Source organism: Meleagris gallopavo, chromosome 14 (assembly GCF_000146605.3).
Source record: "Meleagris gallopavo isolate NT-WF06-2002-E0010 breed Aviagen turkey brand Nicholas breeding stock chromosome 14, Turkey_5.1, whole genome shotgun sequence".
NCBI lineage: Eukaryota > Metazoa > Chordata > Aves > Galliformes > Phasianidae > Meleagris > Meleagris gallopavo.
This window is the reverse complement of record NC_015024.2, coordinates 18784551-18802740: the sequence shown is the minus strand read 5'-3', so window position 1 is coordinate 18802740 and position 18190 is coordinate 18784551. Positions and strand designations below refer to the sequence as shown.

At 49.1% G+C, this 18190-nt stretch overlaps 1 protein-coding gene across 1 annotated transcript in view; it reads left to right on the top strand.

Annotated features, from left to right (window-relative positions):
• Positions 1–1027: 1027 nt before the first annotated feature.
• The window catches only part of LOC100544459 (SLIT-ROBO Rho GTPase-activating protein 3), a 29728-nt gene continuing 12565 nt past the window's right edge, over positions 1028–18190 (top strand). The window contains exons 1-5 of the mRNA XM_010718768.3: positions 1028–1365; positions 3452–3614; positions 10981–11043; positions 14217–14402; positions 15372–15500. Coding sequence (XP_010717070.1) covers positions 1043–1365; positions 3452–3614; positions 10981–11043; positions 14217–14402; positions 15372–15500 — 864 coding nt within the window. The 5' untranslated portion in view covers positions 1028–1042. The remainder of the gene's footprint in view (positions 1366–3451; positions 3615–10980; positions 11044–14216; positions 14403–15371; positions 15501–18190) is intronic.

Here is an 18190-nt window from a genome sequence, read left to right as displayed (position 1 = left end):
TAAAAAAAAAAAAAAAAAAATCTCTATCAAATGGGCTCAGCAGAGCAGAGAGCTGTGAAGCAAGTCCTGCATTGGCAGCAGCGGGACGGGAATGCGAAATCCATACGGGATGTAATGAAACTTCCACTGACCTTGTGTGGGAAGGAAGCTCTCATCAACACGGAGTGTGAAGGCTTTAACAGCGGTTTGCTAGGAACTGGTACTGCTGTGTCCTGTGGGAACGAACATACTGGGGGTTTTTAGGAGCCTTAATTCAAGGCAGCTGCTCCTTGCCCGTAGTGCTGGTGGGTGGCAGCAGCACTGCCTGGTGGATCCTGGAGCAGCGCCGCACGCCAGCCGCCATTGTCCTGTGTCCTGTCCTGCCCCATCTGAGGGCTGTGTCTGCCTGTCCCTGGGGGCCCTCAGCACCAGCTCCTGAGGGAGCGGAGCTGCCCTGCCCACCTCGTGGCCTCTGCAGAGCCTTTTCAGCATGTTCACTGTTTCCAAGGAGCTTTGTATTTTTAGGTGACCTTCATGCAGCCTGCAGCCTCTGGTCCATTAGTGCTGCTGTCCAATTAAGCGGTGATGACGTTGGTGCAGGTCTCCTTGTTCACAGCTCAAAGCTCACCTGGCAGGCTCTGACAGGCCCTGTGTTTGTTATCAGGAGGAGATGCTGATAAACAACAGTGCCTACGTTGGCAACTGGAATCTCCTCTATGTGGGGGCCTTGCTCAGTGAAGGAGCTCGGAACTGTCTGTGACTCATCTCTGATTTCCATCGGTGCCTTCGTGGTTACTGATCAAGACATTACCAGTTCAGCATCCAGCATGGAATAAGGATTGGGCAGGACGGTGCAGTGCTGTGGCCGTGGGGCTCTGAGCCCTTCAGGCTGATGCTGCGCCGGGACCACTCACAGGCAGACTGTTCTGCAGGCAGACGTGGACAAAGTGAGAGCATTACTGACTTTCAGAGCGGCAGCCAGACAGCTCTGCAGGTCAGGTTCTGCGTGCTTACGTAGATGATTATTTTGACAAAAAACAAGTTTTTAGTGTGGGACTGGTGAATGGGAATCTCCAGCTCTAGTTCTGTTTGCTTTGAATTGAATGGAGGGAGACTCGCTCCAAGGCGGTTGGATGGCCCTCCCGTGTGTGGCTGTATCTTACCCTGCTTTTTGTTTCCTCGTGTGCCCCCAGAGATCCGCACGCAGCTGGTGGAGCAGTTCAAATGCCTGGAGCAGCAGTCGGAGTCACGCCTGCAGCTGCTGCAGGACCTGCAGGAGTTCTTCCGCAGGAAGGCCGAGATCGAGCTGGAGTACTCCCGCAGCCTGGAGAAGCTGGCCGAGCGCTTCTCCTCCAAGATCCGCGGCTCCCGTGAGCACCAGTTCAAGTAAGTGGGCATCGCAGGGCAGAGGGGAGCTGAGCACTGGGCTTGAGCGCGTTTTTGTAGCTGCAGTTTTGTAGCTGTGCCAGTAGCATTGGCGCAGCCCTCGTCTGTGTCACCACTGTGTGGAGTTCACAAAGAGCCAGCAGCATCACAGACCTTTTCTGCTGGGATGGGACTTGCTACACACTTCTTTGAGCAGTAAAACAAAAGCACGAGGTCTGGCTGAGGCGGGTGTACAGCCCTGGCATTGTTCTCTGGGAGGCCCAGGTCCAGCTGTGGGTTTGGTGGTGCACACAACGCCGGCCCCTTTTCATCTCTCGATGTCAGAATGCACCACACTGCGGATAGAGCTGCTTTCTGGCATGGGAGCAGCTTGTGGAAATGTAATTTATTACACATCTTAAAAATGAAATATGTATGTTTTCTGTGTAAATATTTTAAAACAAAGCTTTGCAATAGGAAGTACAGACTGAATCTGGAATAGTGTGAAACTCAAACTCATAGTGAAAACTGAAGAATGTTTGAATGTGTGAATATGTGCAAGTTTCCAACAGCAGCCTCTCTTGAGAATAAGCACACTCTCAAATATGGATGGAACAAGATAAATTGGAAAAAAAACAAAAACAAAAAAAAACGAGCAAAAAAAGGAACTTGAGGGAGGGGATGTCCTGTGTGCCTGCAGGAGACGGGGGTCCTGGGAGCAGTGCTGCTGTGCGGTGGCCCTGCGTGCTGATGCCACACAGCCATCCCCGCACAGAGCTGGCATTCCTCACCTTGGTCTCCCAGAGCACTCATCTCTGATGGCTGAATTCAGTGGGAATCACATTGCCTTTGCTGAAGATGAACCAGGTGTCATTCAATCCATGGGCCAATGAATGCAGCCATTTTCCTAGGAGATGGAGGTTTTTGCCTGTTAGATGCACTTAGCCTCACTAATCCCCGACTCTTCACAATCTCTCTATAACCTCCTGTGATTATTTTTTCCCGTTTCAACTGCAAGAACAGCAATTTCTGCTGTTACATTACTAAATCCTATTTATTCCATATTAGTAAATCCCATTTAATCTGTTTACTCGGTCTCTCTGTTGAGCAGGGGTTTGTAGTTGACTCGCACAGAACTGTGCTCACAGGGAGTTGCTATTTTGTGCTGCCTCTCAGCCGTGCGGTGCCCACCGGGCTGCGTGCGGGGTGGGCAGCTGGGCAGGGCCAGGATGGGAGGCAGAAGGCTGTGCAGGGTGCCTGTGCCTTGGTGCTGCCAAGGATGCTGGGGCACGGCTCCGTTACGTGTAGGACAGGTGCTCGTGCTGCAGGGTGCCTGCTGGTGACAGTCCTTCTGCTTCTGTGCAGTGCTCAGGCACTGGTAGGGTCAGCTCTGCAGTGCGCAGTGCCGTGCTGCTCTGCAGGAACACTGTGACCGGGGCAGGCAGTGCAGGCAGAGGGCTGGCAGTGGGTTGTGTTAGCTCCTTGTCTGGAGGCTCTCCATGCATCTCAGTTGGACAGTGGAAATGCTGTGTTTCAGATGTGTCGTTTTTGAAAATTTCAGTTAATTTTATTTGCCATTTATACTAACTATAATACATAGAAAAGGGAAAGGGAAGAGACAAGAAGACAAGTATGTCCCCACGCTCTGGGGACAAACAGTGGGCGTTAATGAAAACTGGAAATTGTTTGCAGCCTTTGTGTCTGAGAGGTGGAACTTGGGGAAACCACGTGCTGCCCAGGGGTTCGGTGGCACGGCGGGGTGTCACGCAGCAGTGTGGCACTGTTTGAGACTGATAATTTCTAGTCTGAACAGATGTGAATAAACACAATGAAATGAAGGTTCCTGCAGTTCTCTCCGGTAGCTCTTTACACTGTACTGTTGTCACAAACCCCTTTGCCCTACCATGAGTACTGAGCAGTGGGTGCGGGCGTGCAGAATGTCAGCACTGAAGGCTGTGCTCTGCACCATGCCAAACTCCAGCTGGTCTGTGCTGTGCAAGAAGGCGCTGTTAAAGGGCTGACAGCATTCACTGGAAAACTGCATGCCTTCCTGACTTGTCCCATTCACCCTTCTGCGCTTTTTTTTTTTTTAAATTAATTCCTCTAGGAAGGATCAGCACCTCCTCTCCCCAGTGAACTGCTGGTACCTGGTGCTGACGCAGACCCGTCGAGAGAGCAGGGATCACGCTACCCTGAACGACATCTTCACAAACAATGTCATCGTGCGGCTGTCGCAGATCAGCGAGGATGTCATCAGGCTCTTCAAGAAGGTAACGCTGCTGTGCAGGGAGCTCTGTGCAGTGGGGATCTGTCCTTAGGTTTTAAATTAAAAAAAAAAAGAAAAGAAAAGTATATTGTGGACTTCTACACAAACTGGAGGCTTTTTTGAAGATGGAGGATGGATCTACTTATTGGGCATTTGATTTTTTGAGACTGTGCTTAGCCATATTTCTGGCTTAGCACTATAAATCCCTATGAAAAATCCTAGAAAAAAGGCAAGCTTGGGACCAGTTGGAGAACATCATGGGTTTGTGGTCCTGGTCCAGGACAGCAGCAGGCTTTAGCAGGCAGAGAAGCAAAGTTGCACCCAGAGCTACAGCAGCAGTGTTGGTGTCCGGGCACAGGCTGTTACCTCTGCCCCATGGTTCTGTGGGTAGGTGTAGGAGAGCACTGGTAAAAGGCAGAGGAAGCAGTGAGACTTTAAGTATGTGTCTCAACTCAGTGAGAAAACCAGAGAGGAGCTGGAGCTCTTGCACGTCAGAATAACACCAGAGTAGGGCAGCCAAATAAAATTCTCTGAGGCAGTTTGCTAAAGACATAAAGCTAATAAAAAGCTCTCCAAAATCACAAGAAGGAAAAGGGACATAGGATGTGAAGGAGAATAGATGTCTGAAGTACAAAAGGAGCAGGAGGTAACAGCCAAAGGCTGCCTGGCTTCATCTGGGTGCCTGGAATGAAATGTGTGGAGATCTGCTTGGGGGCAGGGAAGCGGCACCAGCTGTAGGAACCTCACCCAGCTGAACCACCAGCGGATGTTTTAGAGCAAACCAACACCAGGGCCTGTTGCTTAGAATTCTTTCCAGATACTCTTTGTTCAAGAGTTTTAAAGAAATGAGATATAAAGCTCTGAAGTGCCTAGCAGTGGCGTGTGACCTAATGCTGAAACTGGCGTCAGTGCTGGAGAAACGAAGGGTGGAAAATTTGATTTCTTTTTTTGTTTAAAGACTCCTGGAGGGCTTCAGAGAGCAGAATGGCAATCTGACTTTAAAAGCAGACTGGCTGGTTGAAACTTCAGTAAAGAGCAGGATTACAGATGTACAGCCAAGTACAACCGGGGGAGTGAGTGTGGCTTTCTGAAGAGGAAAGTCATGACTTGGAAGCTCGGTGAAAGTGTTTTTGGAGTCGGTGATCACGAGAGCAGGTTGGTGTGGTACCTTCAGTGTCTTACAGCCTTTAGGAAAGGCTCTTGCTGAAGTTCTTGAAGAAAAGCTGTTGAGGAATAAGGAAAGAGCATTTGTTTTCTGCATGAGTGACTGATTAAAGACAGAACCAGAGGAAGGGGAATTTCAGTGGAGTTTGTAATCATTTGGAAAAAGGAGAAGCAGCAAGCTGACAAAGTCTGCTGAAAGGAGAAGGTGACAAGGAAAGGCTTTTTATGTTGTTATTACTGCATATATTTTATGACATTTGCGTTATTATGGATGATATTACATCTGTTGCCTCACGTCATGTTTTTTGGAAGCTGTGTGGGTAACCTGAGTCCTAAGGCAGTCGGAAGGACTTGCGAAGGAGTTGTCTCCATCAGGAGCTGCCAGTGGCAGTGGGGCACAAGCCTGGGCTCTGGGGTCGTGGCCTGCAGCTCCTGGGGCTCCCACACTGCCTGGGCCTTCCACTGCGGCCATCGCTCCGACGTTCTGCATTTCTGCAACTTGTTTTCGGTGGGTGGGTGGAGAATTGCAGTTAAAGGAGCAGGGCAAGTCCTGTGGGATGGCTCCACACAGGAGAAGAATTCTGAAGTTTATGGTTCTGGTTATCTTGAAATTTTAGCCCAGCTGGAGAGTAAATGAAATGCGATATTTTTATGACTAGTTTCCTCCTCTTTATAGATCTGACCTAGAAATTAAGCCGCAAGGGCAGGTTTGGACTTGTTCTGATGAGAGATGTCATCCCTTTTCCAGTCCTGCTTAATTCTAAGCTGTCAAAATCTCCCTCCCATTTTCATGTTACTCTGAACTCAGTTCTGAGCCATGTGCTGAGTTTATCCTTCTGCCTTCGCGGGCTGCGGTGGTGAGCATCATTGTAAACCACAGGACAAATGCAGTCACCGCTCAAATGAGGGTACGGATGTTGGAAGTAGTTTTCTTGTAGTAATTCAGTCTTCAACCAGGTCAAGATGAAGCATTTCACCCTTTCAACAGGATTATTTCTTAGTGTTTGTTTTTCCTCCATCTCCTCACTTCTTCCTCCCCCATCTTCTGTCCAGAGAGGTGAAGTAGCAGCAGCTCTGTCTGCAGCCTGCCGAAGCCAGTGCCTGCTTTTAATCAGAGGGAAGCTTTGCAATTGAGTCCTGGGGGTCTGTGATTTCACTTGCATTTGTCCCTGGAGGCTTAAATTGTAGCAGAACTCGCGTGTCCTTGGGAGTAGTGATCAGCTCAGTCACCAGAAGGGTGTGTTTTTTGTCACTGTTTATCCTTAGTGGGGTTTCATACATTGGGGTATCATACAATGGCTTAGGTAGGAAAGGACCTTAAAGATCATCTCATTCCAACCTCCCTGGGAGGTTGTTTTTTTAACCTATTACATACTGTGCTCAAAGTGGAATCTGGGGCTGCTTTCTGTAGCAGTGCTTGGTGGAGAAGCACATCTGTGGGAATAAGAGCATCCTGATAAAAGGCTTTTTAGACATCAAGTCCAGCCTTGCAGGTGGTGCTAGATTGCTCAGAGCAGGTGTCCTTCGGTATTTCATCTGATCTGGTTTTGGTATGAGTAAAGATCATCAGGCACTGCTGGTGACACTGTGCAGGACAAGCAAGCCAGCTCTGAAGGTTAAAGGCAGCCACAGATGTGGTTCGGCTGCTTGGTTTTGCTGCAGATTGCTCTTTGATGGTAAATTAAGGTAGCATTTTTTTCCAGAGATGTCACTTTTAATTCCTCCCATCTAGAATTTATTAATGGATTGTGACATGCTATGGGTACATGGAGGAACTGGAAGGTTTTGTTTTGTGCTTTCATTATGTAAATGTAAACAATTGCTGCGAAGCAGAAGCTACATAATATCTGGGGTATGAGGATGTGCATAATTGAGAAGCAATTGATCACCGCCATGGTAATTTGCCAATGAAGGTGCCGAGCGCTGAGCTGATCTCCCCAGACTGCTCTGTGCCTCACTCAGCTCCACTCTCCCACGCTGTACCCCAGGTGCCCCGCAGTCCTTCCAGCAGCTGCCGGGGCTGCTGTGTCCCTTCCATGTTTTCCACAGCTGGATTGCTTCCTGTTGGCTTCATAAGTGATGACTTCTTAGCTTTGAAAGCAAGGAGGAAGCCTTGCAGGGAAAAATGCAACCCCTCCTCTCATTGTCTGCTGCTTTTTAATATTGCAGAGCACTGTGAAGCAGGGGAAGAAGAGCCTGCAGCCCTGGGGGAATGAGGCTGCGCTGCAGTTGCACTGAGCTGGACTCGGTGAGGGCTGGCTTTCGGGACGATGCTGGTGGCATTGAGGGTTTTGATGAGGTTTGGTGGGATGGAACATGAGGGATATTGTGCAGCTGGGATTTGAAACTCCTCCTCCCTGAGAACCTTCGAGGAGCCGCAACGTGTGTAAAGGAATTGCTGGAAACAGAGCAGAGAACATTGATGCAGGGACACAACGCTGAGGCAGCGCTGCTCGTCTGAACTGTGCAGCAGTGCTCCCAGGCTGGGCTGCCGTTGTGCCATTATGTGGCAGTGTTTGTGTCCCACACTGCGGGGTCCAGCCGGAGGTTTAATGAAGTGGGGTCTGTCTGGAAGGAAGCTCCTTTCTGTTCCTTTAAACAAGAGCTCTTTGTTGCTGGCAGTTGTGTTGCTTCTTCCTGCTACTTTGTCTTCAGCACAGGAACTTGGACAAACCTGCAAAGCCAAAGTTACGGCTGTTCCACTGAGAACTCCTTTGGTTGAAGTGATGGGCATAAAGCAGCAGCTAAATTGAGGACTTGGGTTGGTGAATGGTGCCTGACAGTTCAGACACTGCATGGCATTTTGGCTTTGTCTGCAATACATAAACACCAGTTTTCTATTACAGAAAGGGCAGACAGCCAGACCGGGACAGGTGAGGTGAATCTGTCAGCTCTCACCTGCCCGAGTCTGGGAGAGGCTCTGATGCTATTGGGCCAAGTGCTGCTCACCCTGGTCCCCATCAGTTGGCTGCAGGGCTCTTGGGTACCGTCTGCACAGAAGTAGGTCTGTAAACACAGTGCACACCTGTGGTCCCTCCATGGCATTGAGACTCGTGAACAAGAACCGAGCCATTTCTTTGTGCTCTATTTAAATGTCTAAAATTAGCTTTGAAAATGATGGCTTTGTGGGCTCCCCCTGGGCTGCACAAGAAAGGAAGGACAGTGGCTACAGCTGGCTCTGGGTCATAGGCTTTGGGAAGAGCTCGCTTTGGGACCCGGGCTCTAGTTCCTGCAGAAGAGGAGCAGCTGGAAGTGCTGGGTGCCCCTGCCCTCATCTCCTGCAGGCTTGGGACTTGGGGTCCAATAGGCCCCCATGCAGATCCCTGCTGAAGCAGCTCACATCCTGGATGCTCCCTGTGATCTGGTGGTGCGTGCTGCCGCTGGCTCTGGTGCTTGCTCCGAATGAGAGTCCTGAGGCCAGGCAGTTGAGGGTGCGGGCAGAGAGGCTGGGGCTTCCCAGCAGCTGTCTGGGCACTCAGCACCTCCTGCTGACTGCCATCTGCTTGGTGCTGCAGTTTGAGCAGGAGCTGTGTGTGTCAGACCTGGCTGTGGGGAGCCTGAATTCCAGTACTGTGGTGCTGGTTCCCAGATAGCTGCACTATAGATAGACCTGTAACACTGTGTGCCTTTATCCTTTGCTTTCCTTGCTTCACTCTTTGCATTAAATTCTAATTATTGATAATCTAAAGTTAAACTTGTAATGTATATAGGTTTTCCAGTTGGCTTTCATGAAAATTGTATTGTCACTCAGCCAGTAAGCCAATGGGATGGTTTTGCCTTATATGCAAGATGCGTGGAATTATTTGAGGAAGTCTGAAATAAACTGTTTGTTTTTTTTTTTAACTTGCTGTCTTTGTTTTGTGTTTTGAAGGGGAATCTATACTTAGTTTAAACATGTCTTCAAGTTATAATTAACGTTTCCACCGAGAGATTTGTGGTATAATTACAGGGGCGGCGGAGAGCAGCAGCCGTGCAGCTGCACAGCACCCACTGCTGGGTTTGGGTGGAGCCTCCGGGTGCTGCTGCTCCGATCCGTTCTGCGGGAGTGCAGCACTGCAAGTGGTAGATAGGCTCAGCAGAAGGGGGTGGAGAGAAAGAGGCCGTGGGCTTCGAAGCTCACAGTGAGCTTTATCCTGAGCTTGCTGAACTTTGACTGTTGCGGTTGTGAAATTTTATTATGTAACTGTGGTGCGGTCATCTCACAATGCTGTGGCCGGCTCAGGTCAGAGCAGTGACAGCGAGCACTGAGGGCGGAGCAGGGATGCTGGCTTATGGCTGCTGTGACGGCAAAACTTGAAGTATTTGGGCTGAGAAGTCCTGATAATTCTTATTCTGAAGCTCAGAGTTGGCTGTCTGGCAACAGGTATCTGTAATAAACGTGTCAACTCAAATAGAGTGGCAGGTGATGCTATTGCTGAGGAATGTGAATAGAGGCAGCTAGGGTACCCTCAGGTGTTTGCTTTTATTATACAGGGCAGTTAGCGTAATGCTGACATGGTTCTGGGAGGAAAGTGCAGCACTCAACCACATTCAGTTATGGGGCTTTGTTGAAAAATAGGCAGTCGAGCTGTGATGCACTGCTCTGGCTGTGAGGCAGCCCTGCTTCCCTGCTGGCTGCAGCCTGTGTGTGCAGCAGGGCATGCTGTCAGCCCGCGTGGTGTTCCCAGAGGGCTGCCGGAATTCCAGCTCCATCCTGGGCTACTGCCCGATGATAACAGAATGGCGCGTGCTGATCTGCATTATTGTCTTGGAAGCTTGGGACGGGTGATGCACAGACCAGCACAGGCCTCAAGTAAAAGTGCAGCAGTTCCAAAACAGCATGAGGATTTGCTGTACTGTGTGTGTTCGTGTTTATGCATTCTGTTTTGTTAAGGATTGTAGCAAATCAAAGCAGCGTTTTGATTTCCCTTATTTCTAAATGTCGCTGTCATGGGCAGACTGGAAGAGGAGGCCATCTGTATTTTGGTTTTAACGTTTAGAGATGGAAAAAACGGAGCCCAGCTGTGGGCTGGCAGCCCCATTGATGCTGTTTTTGCAGCTTCTGGAGCAGGAAGGACATTAGACAGGGTTTGTGCAGTGTTGTAAATAAGGCCCCTGAGGCATTTCTCATGCTGTGAAGCCATTTCATTTTTTAAAATAATATCTGTAATTAAAATGTGCCGTTTTTTGTTTTTTAACTCTGCTGCAGAGCAATGAGTGGAAAAACCTTGTGACAGGCAGAGGAGTGGTGCGGGCAGATCTCTGGGGGCACAAGGCATGAAGAAAGGCATTTCCAAACCCAGCTGTGCTGCAAGGTCCACCCACTGCACTGAGAAATGAAAGAAGGAAAGGAAAACCCTGCAGGCACGATAGCAATGTGAAAAATGCAGCTAGATATCAGCGGCCTAAATATGTTGCTATGTTTTGTTCTCTGTGGAATGGGTGTGAACGCATTTCCAGGAGATGACCAGGACTCTCTTGGACACGGGGGCTGGGAGGCCTGGAACAGATGCTTCGTGCTCCACTGCACTTGGGTTCGCCACGCAGTTTACAAAGGCAGAGGAAAACAATTCCCGCTTCCTGGCCAGCTTGCCTGTTTGTAGGCTGCGTACTTTGCAGAAGCAGTGCTCCTCCATTGCTTCTTACTGCTTAAGTTCGTTACTATGAGGGTGGTGAGGTGCTGGAGTAGCTGCCCGGAGAGGCTGTGGATGCCTTGTCCACCCCTGGAGGTGTTGTAGGCCAGGTTGGGCAGCCTGGGCTGCTCTGAAATGTGGAGGTTGGTGGCCCTGCCTGTGGCACAGAGGGGTTGGAGATTCATGATCCTTGAGGTTCCTTCCAACCCCAGCCATTCTATGATTGCTTCAGCCGCCGTGTGCCTCTGCTGATGAGTCGGGGAAGGCCGTCAGCTCAGCTCACCTCCCTGGGGCTGGGCACTACTGTCGGCCCCATTTTTTCGCTCTCATTGCACCGTTGGTGCCAGGCCCCGGATCTCACCATGCACACACCGGAGGCTCGCTGCTGCCGGCCGTGCTGACTGCTGGCCCTGCAGGGCTCTGGTGCCGTGGTGGCGGGCCTGGGAAATGTGCCTGCAGGAGAGGATTGAGAAAGGTGTGTGTGGAATATTTGAAAGTCCTGTGGTTTTACTCTCCCCTCCAAAATGCATTTTGCTTTCAGAAATGCACATTGTGAGCATGACAGTGTCAATTCTTATTCTTTTTGTCTTCCAGAGTAAGGAAATTGGCTTACAGATGCATGAAGAACTCCTGAAAGTCACCAACGAGCTGTACACGGTAAGCATGGGCTCCTGGCTCTCGTGCTGTGTGCAGTGTAGGAGCACAGCAGTGTGACTGTCAGAGCAAAATGTCTATCAGGCTCTGCAGACACCTTGGGGGGCTCTCGCCTTGTGCCTTGCTGCACTCCAGCCTTGTGTTCTGTTCATTAGTAATGTTTCACCCATTGCTTTGATGAAGTGGAGGACAATTTCCATTTGTCTTGTGGTGAAGAGCTTCCGTGTCTTCATCGGGCAGTGGATGGTGCCATCCGCATGTTTGTAGATGAGATGTTTTGGGTGTATTGCAGTGTGGCTCTGGTGCCTGCAAGGCCCTCGCCTGCTGTGCCCTGTGCACAGTGCTGCCTTCGGACCTTTCTTGACATTCTCTTGGTTGGTGCTTTTGACCAGGCACTGATGGCTTCTGGGCTGTGCTCTGAGCTGGCAGAGCTGATCTGTGGCTGGAACTTGACCTGCTGGTGTTGTGCTGGCTGGAGGGTTCTGGTTGAGCACACATTCACAGGGCGCTGGTCTGGGTGTGCTCTGCTCCACCTCCTTGCTCAGAGGTGCACTTTGGTTCCACTGCCCTGCCTGAAGTGCTGTTATTCTGGACATCTCCCTGCCAGTAGGTTGCCATAGTAAAAGTCTTTGTGCTGCTTCTGGCTCTTGCCCCACAGACTTTTGTTTGAATTTTGCATTTTGGGATCAATGATGAAGTGTAACATTTTCTGCTGGAAAAAGGAGATGATATATTTGCTTTCTTCCTTTCCGTATGCTTCTGTTACACAAATGACACAGCAGAAGTTTTATACCTAAACAACCATTTTATTTCACTTTTTTGAAAAATAGACCTAAGCTACAGAGTGTGAGTGATACCATTTAGAATTTCTGGCACAGAACTTCTCTTTATGGGTTTGTTTCTGCATTGGTTGTTGAGGGACAGCTTTTATGAGACCTGCAATGTGGTGGGTAGCCACGTTGGATAAAAAGCGTGCAAGAGATCTGGGATTGCATTGTGGATGGTTGAACGTCACAAGTTGCACTAGTGACAGTGACTAATTAAGATTAACTACAGCAGCAGCAAGGCAGATGCATAGCAAGTAGAAAATTAAAAGGGCTGGATTGGCCTTGGTGCCTGTGGAGCAGCGTACTCAGAACACAGCCCTGGGACAGGAGCATCATCTGAGGGACAGCACTACGTCTGTGAGCATCGGAAGCATTCTGGGGGCTGAACTGCAGGGAAAAGAACTGCAAGGAAAACAGTATAATTTTGGTCCTCTTTGAGTCTGTGGCAAAACTTGTTTCCACGAGAACAGAGATAGCACTGTGCTTACTGCTCTGCTCCCACCTGCAGAGCAGAGGTGTCTGAATGGTCAGACAGACTGGAATGGCTGGAGGAACTCTGCAGTTTCTTTGAGCTGACCTTGCTGCTAAGATGGCAGACCAGTTATGTCATCCTGCTGGGAGAGAGTGGGGAGAGGCGTGCTTATTTCAGAAGTTACAATGAAACGTGAGTGAAAAGTTGGGCCTTCAGACAAACAGGATTCTTGGTACAGACCAGCTCACCTCCAGTCCCTCATCTCCAGTCCTTGAGATTTCAGGTAGAAGAGGCCTGGTTGCATGCCTGGCTACAGGGTGATCCTGTGTGCTTGTGTTGTTCTGGGACATCTCAGGGCTGAGCTGTTGTGTTCTGGCAGCAGGCTGTGCATCTAGGAGCTGCACCCCCATAACCCCGACTGCCAACAGAACCAGGTGTAGAACAAGGACCTCTGCCTCAATGGGCACAGAGCTTGTTCTTGTGAAATTCATCCTTGTGCAGGCAGCACAAGGGAAGCATCTGTTCTACCTGTGGCCAAGCCATGTATCTGTAGGACATGTGTGCTGGGTTGGGCTGCTTTGTAAGGCCTTGAGAGGGTAATTCTGGTCAGCGTGCGGAAACTGTAGGTTTTTTTTACAGGTTTCTGCAGTTCGCTGTCTCCAGCTTATGCCAAAGTGACTAAATGCATTTCAGCCCAGGGAGCGTCTGTTCTGTGTGCGTGCTGTGGTGCTACTGCAGAAACTGCAGTTTGAAATATGTGGCTCAAACATGCAGAAACAGGGCAGACCTTTGCTTGCTGTTCCTTGCAGCTGCCTAAAATAAATCCCAGGGATTCTTGAAGGCTTCCTTGCAGCAGTTGGAGGGCAGAGGGCTCAGTGTTTGTGTACCTGCTACCTGGAGCTGTGCTTAACCTCAGCCATTTCAGGGGAATTCTGTTGCAGCTCTGCCTGGGCTGTCCCATGCTCCCGGTGCCTGGGTGTTCTGCCAAAGCTCTGATCTTCAGTGAGAAGCCAGCCCTCTGCCTTGTCAGGGCAATGTGAACTGAGACATCCAGATCCCGAGGGGAAATGATAAAAGGGGACAGTGTGACTAAAGGCATAAAGAGAGAAGAGCAGATGTGTTCCCCTTGCCAGCTCTATTAAAATGAACACAACTGTGCCCTTTGGGCTTCTGTATGCAAAAGAAAATGCTGCAGTGCAGGAGGCTGTGAGTTTTCCTGGCAGCAGATCAGTGCTGTGTGTCCAGTCCCTGGTGGTGACGTTGGGCTTAGAGGAAGAGATGTTGCTGTACTCTACCTGTCACCAAGTGTGCTTATGGCAGCAGTGAGATGGAAATTCAGGGATAATGGGAGAAAAACTCCATTTCTGCTTGAACTTGCAGCTCCTCCACCTTCAAGCTGAGATCTGTGGTTGGGATGGCAGAGCAGGGATGTGCTCTGTTACACTGTTGGTTTAGCAAGTTCAGTTGCAGGAAGAGAGGAATCGGATCCAAAGTGGTATCAGGCTGATCATGTCCTCCTCGCAGTCTCTTGTTGTGGACACCCCAATCCCATCTGCAAAGCACTGGAGGACGTTTCTCATCTCCCTGTAGGAAGATGAACCGTTAATGCAGTGTATGCTGGAGGCATGGCTGTCTGCTCTTGCTGCAGTGGGGAAGCAGTGCATAGTGGTTCTAATGCCAGCGCTGTGCTGTTTCAAAACAGGACTTGTTATGGGGCTTTTTCTTCCCACCTTTTTGTTCCTTAATGCCATAGTAGCCTCAGACAGCCTTGGCACAGCCAGGACTGAGCTTCCCACTGCCACAGCTGTTGTTCTACCCTCACACATTGGTGCCTCCTGGCTGTGGAGCAGCTATCTTACTCAGTCTTGTTCCCTCAGGTGATGAAGACCTACCACATGTATCATGCAGAAAGCATCAGTGCTGAGAGCAAGCTGAAGGAGGCAGAGAAGCAGGAGGAAAAGCAGTTCAACAAGTCAGGGGATGTCAGCGTGAACCTTCTGCGGCACGAGGAGAGGCCACAGCGGCGGAGCTCCGTCAAGAAGATTGAGAAGATGAAGGAGAAGGTGGGTGCGTGGGGTGAGGAGCCAGGCTGGAGCCCAGGGCTGTCTGGGGCTGCCTGTGCAGTGGGAGCTTAGCTCTGATCCATTTCACTTCTGTGCAGCCGTTCCTGTCTCCCTGGAAGGCATTAGGGAAGCGTAGCTGTGACTGCACTCATGTGTTTTGCTGTTGACAGTGTAGCTGTCTCAGGGTACCTTGAGACAGAATAAAAATGTGTTGGATATATAAGATAAGTGCTTTTCATGTACAGGCTGCCTGGGATTTAAGGTGCAGCCCTTGGATGGCTTTGCTAGTCAAAACATGTAACACCACTCTAGCTTCAGCTTCTCCCTGGATATTGGAATCTTTAAAACTGTTTAACTCTTCTGTTAATTTCTGAGAATAGCAATAGCTTCTGAAGTGTGTGTGTTGGCCCAGCACTGGAGCACTGTCATGCAGCAGACCTTTGGGAAGGGTTAATCTTCTGTGCTAAACCTTCAGGCTAGTGATCTTCCTGAGCAAATGCCCCAAATCCAAGCACATCTGCTATTGCAGTTTTGAATTCTGGGTACTGTTTTTAATTTTGTAGTTTGGGCCTCTGGGCCAGATTCCACTTTGATACAGCTGCTTAAACCTGGAGTAAATCCAGATGCATGTCAGCATATCTGGGAGGAAAATTTGGCCCTCCAGTTGTGATTGCTGCCAAAACTTCCATGAATGTACAGATAAAGGAAGAACAGCTGTGCTTGGGATGCTCTAGATACATCTGAGCAGAATGTGCTTATTGTGCATTGGTTGATTGTACCAGAGATGTTCAGATGTGATCCTCTCCAGCCTGGCAAAGATGCCTGTTTTCATACCTGATACCAAACTTCATTAATTCCATTAATTCATGTGTCACACCTTGGCTCTGGGGCGCTGTGGGGCCCTGCAGCAAGAGGGACTGTGACAGGAACATCCTATATATGCTCTAATGCTCCGTTTTGCTTTTTCAGAGACAAGCCAAATACTCTGAAAACAAGCTGAAGTGTACTAAAGCCAGGAATGACTACCTGCTGAACCTGGCAGCCACCAACGCAGCTGTCAGTAAATACTATATCCACGATGTCTCTGACCTCATTGATGTAAGTGCTTCCTCCTCTGCATACATCCTGCCTGCTTGGCACTGATGAGTGCACAGCCCAATCTTAGACATGGCTTGGTTCCTAAGTGCACTTGTGACCCCGTGAAAGTAATGAAGGAGAATTTGTTTGGACTTTAAAATGTGCTTACCTGAGGCCTGATAATGTGCTGTAAGCTTGGATTTTTCCCTGTTTTTTTTTTTTCCACTTGCAGTTGCGTGCATGCATGTGATTTCCTTCTCAGCTGATGTAGGTGTGTATGTGCAGTACTGGAGCTGTCACTATGTGGTAGTCAGCCTTCTGAATTTTATGGTGGTCACATGATCACCCAACAAAGTAATCAATTTATATTTATGCTATATAGAAGCTTCTGTTGTTGTTTGGAAAAAAGAGTTTTGGTTTTAACTGCATGGTATGAGCCAACATGCATAGCAGTACCTTCAGGAGTGCACAGGCAGAGGAGCCCAGGTCTGGAGCCAGCTCCATGTATCTTTTGTGTGGTATCACAAGCAGGCTATGGTCTGGGTGTCACCGTGTGTTGGTTTTGGCTTAGGAATCATGCAGAAATGGTGCTTCCTTCACTATTAAATGACAGCCTCATCCTCTGTGGCTCCCACACGTAGTGTTTCCTGTAGCTGGAACTTTTCAAAGTCCAGTAGAATTTGCCTTGGGGCAAAACAGGTGGTCCTCAGGTTTCCTCCCAGCCCAGCCACTGGTCTGCATTTGAAATAGAAAATCTCTTGTAAAAATTATATGCATCCTCTCTTTTGTCGTTGAAAACAGAAACCTGTTCTTTGTGCCATGTGTATCTGCAGTTTCTATCAGTTTGGACAGGTGCTCAGCACTCCTTAGCTCTGGTGGCAATAAAGCAGATGGAAGTGCTTCCCTAGCTAGGAAAGGCTCCTGCTGAGTTGTATCCGAAACATTCCTTGCAGGAAATTGCTTCAGGGCAGCAACTCCCAGGAGCAGCTTTTGTGGAAATGACAGGAATTGAAAACGTGTGTATATCAGGGACTCCTATGAGCTGCTTTTAAATGATACAGGAGAAGAGTTTTCCATCTCTTCCTTTAATAGGAGTCTTCACAGCGGTGAAGATTGCACTGCGCAGTTCCTTCCTGCTAAGGCAGCTTCAGTGAGCAGATCACTGCCCGACCTGTGAGCACCAGGTTGGCCTTCTGGCCTGGTAATCGCTGAATGCATAATCCAGCAATGTGTTGAAGTGTTTATCTCCTTCTAACCAACTGGTGTGTATGTATTCTTCCAAGCATTAACTAAAATAAGTCTGATGCAAAACCCCCTGAGGATTTCAAGATTTTTAAGGTATGGTGAAATGTATTCTTAATATGTCCTCCTTATTCTCTTTATTACTGCAGATGAGTTTAGCCTTGTTAGAAAGAATAACTCAAACATGAAAACAGTCAAGCAATGAGGTGTGATAACTCCTTGATTTATCCAAGGGCTTTTCTTCCTGTTGTCCATTCTCTCTCCTCACACACACTCTTTTCTCCCTTGTTGTGTTGTCTTCTGTTTTTTAAGAAAGAATTCCTTATTTTTGTGGAGTTTCTGAGCCTTTGATTTCCTGGGGAGGTGATGAGTTCCAGTTCAGTTCTGGCTGTTTATGTTGTTCCTTCCAACTTTATTTCCTTGTGCTGACCCTTCCACTGCAGTCAGCAGATGGATTTTCTTCCACACTCCAGGAAATCCCTTGAGGGGACTTTAACTAAAACGTTTTTGATGCTGTGCAACTAAATTCCCCTAATGACATATCCTGGTCACCAATGGAAACAAAATATTGGATGCGTGTGCTGTACGTGGGTGCTAATTTTAAATCCCCAAAGGGAGAGCAGTTCATTTGAACAGACTTCTGTACAAATGTTTTGCAAGAGCATGGCACGGAAGGTTTCGGGAAGTTCCAGAAGAAGGGGATCCTATGTAATGCTTTCCATCGGATGCCCCTGGAGCCAGCGATGTTGTGCTTTCAGTCCATATGTAATCTCTGTAAAGGAAAATGAAGAAAACAAGTGTTTTCAGCTGTGATTTTAAAGTTAGCATTTTAATCTTAGTAACTGAATGAGATGGTGCAGTAATGCCTTTCACTCAAGTGCTCGTGCTGCTTGCAGACACCAGGTTGGTACCGTCAGAGCATGCAGGATGCAGTCAGCTGCTGTCTGGCCCCATCCTGGTACTTCATGGGGTGCAGTAGAGGCTGTGAGCAGAGGAGGTGAGGTTTGCCCTCGTGCCCAGTGCAGCTGCTGTGCTGTGCAGGGCGATGTGGTACGGAGCTCCTGCACACCACTCACACTGAGCAGAATTGCCACCTGCAGCCTTTCGATCTGTACGTAAATCTGAACAGTCAGAGCTCTGGAGCAGCTGATTCAGCGGCGTTTACCCCAAATCCCAGAGGGCTCTGTGCTGTCTATTAGGCACAGCCTTGGTGTTTCTGGTGCCCTCAGCGGCACTGCAAAATGAGACTGTTAGAACAAAGCCTCTGCTAATCTCCCACTCGGGTGAGAGATGAGGTCCCAGCTGCTCTGCGAGGGCGAGCCGTGCTCCCAGGGCCCGGCTGTGATGGCAGATGAAATGCTTGGAGGGGCTGTGCCCTGCTGTGTCCGATGGCCTTGTTGTGTCCTTCTGTAGAAGGAGAAAAATAGGGAGACACATCAGATTAGACTTGGGCTTAAAGTGCATCATTT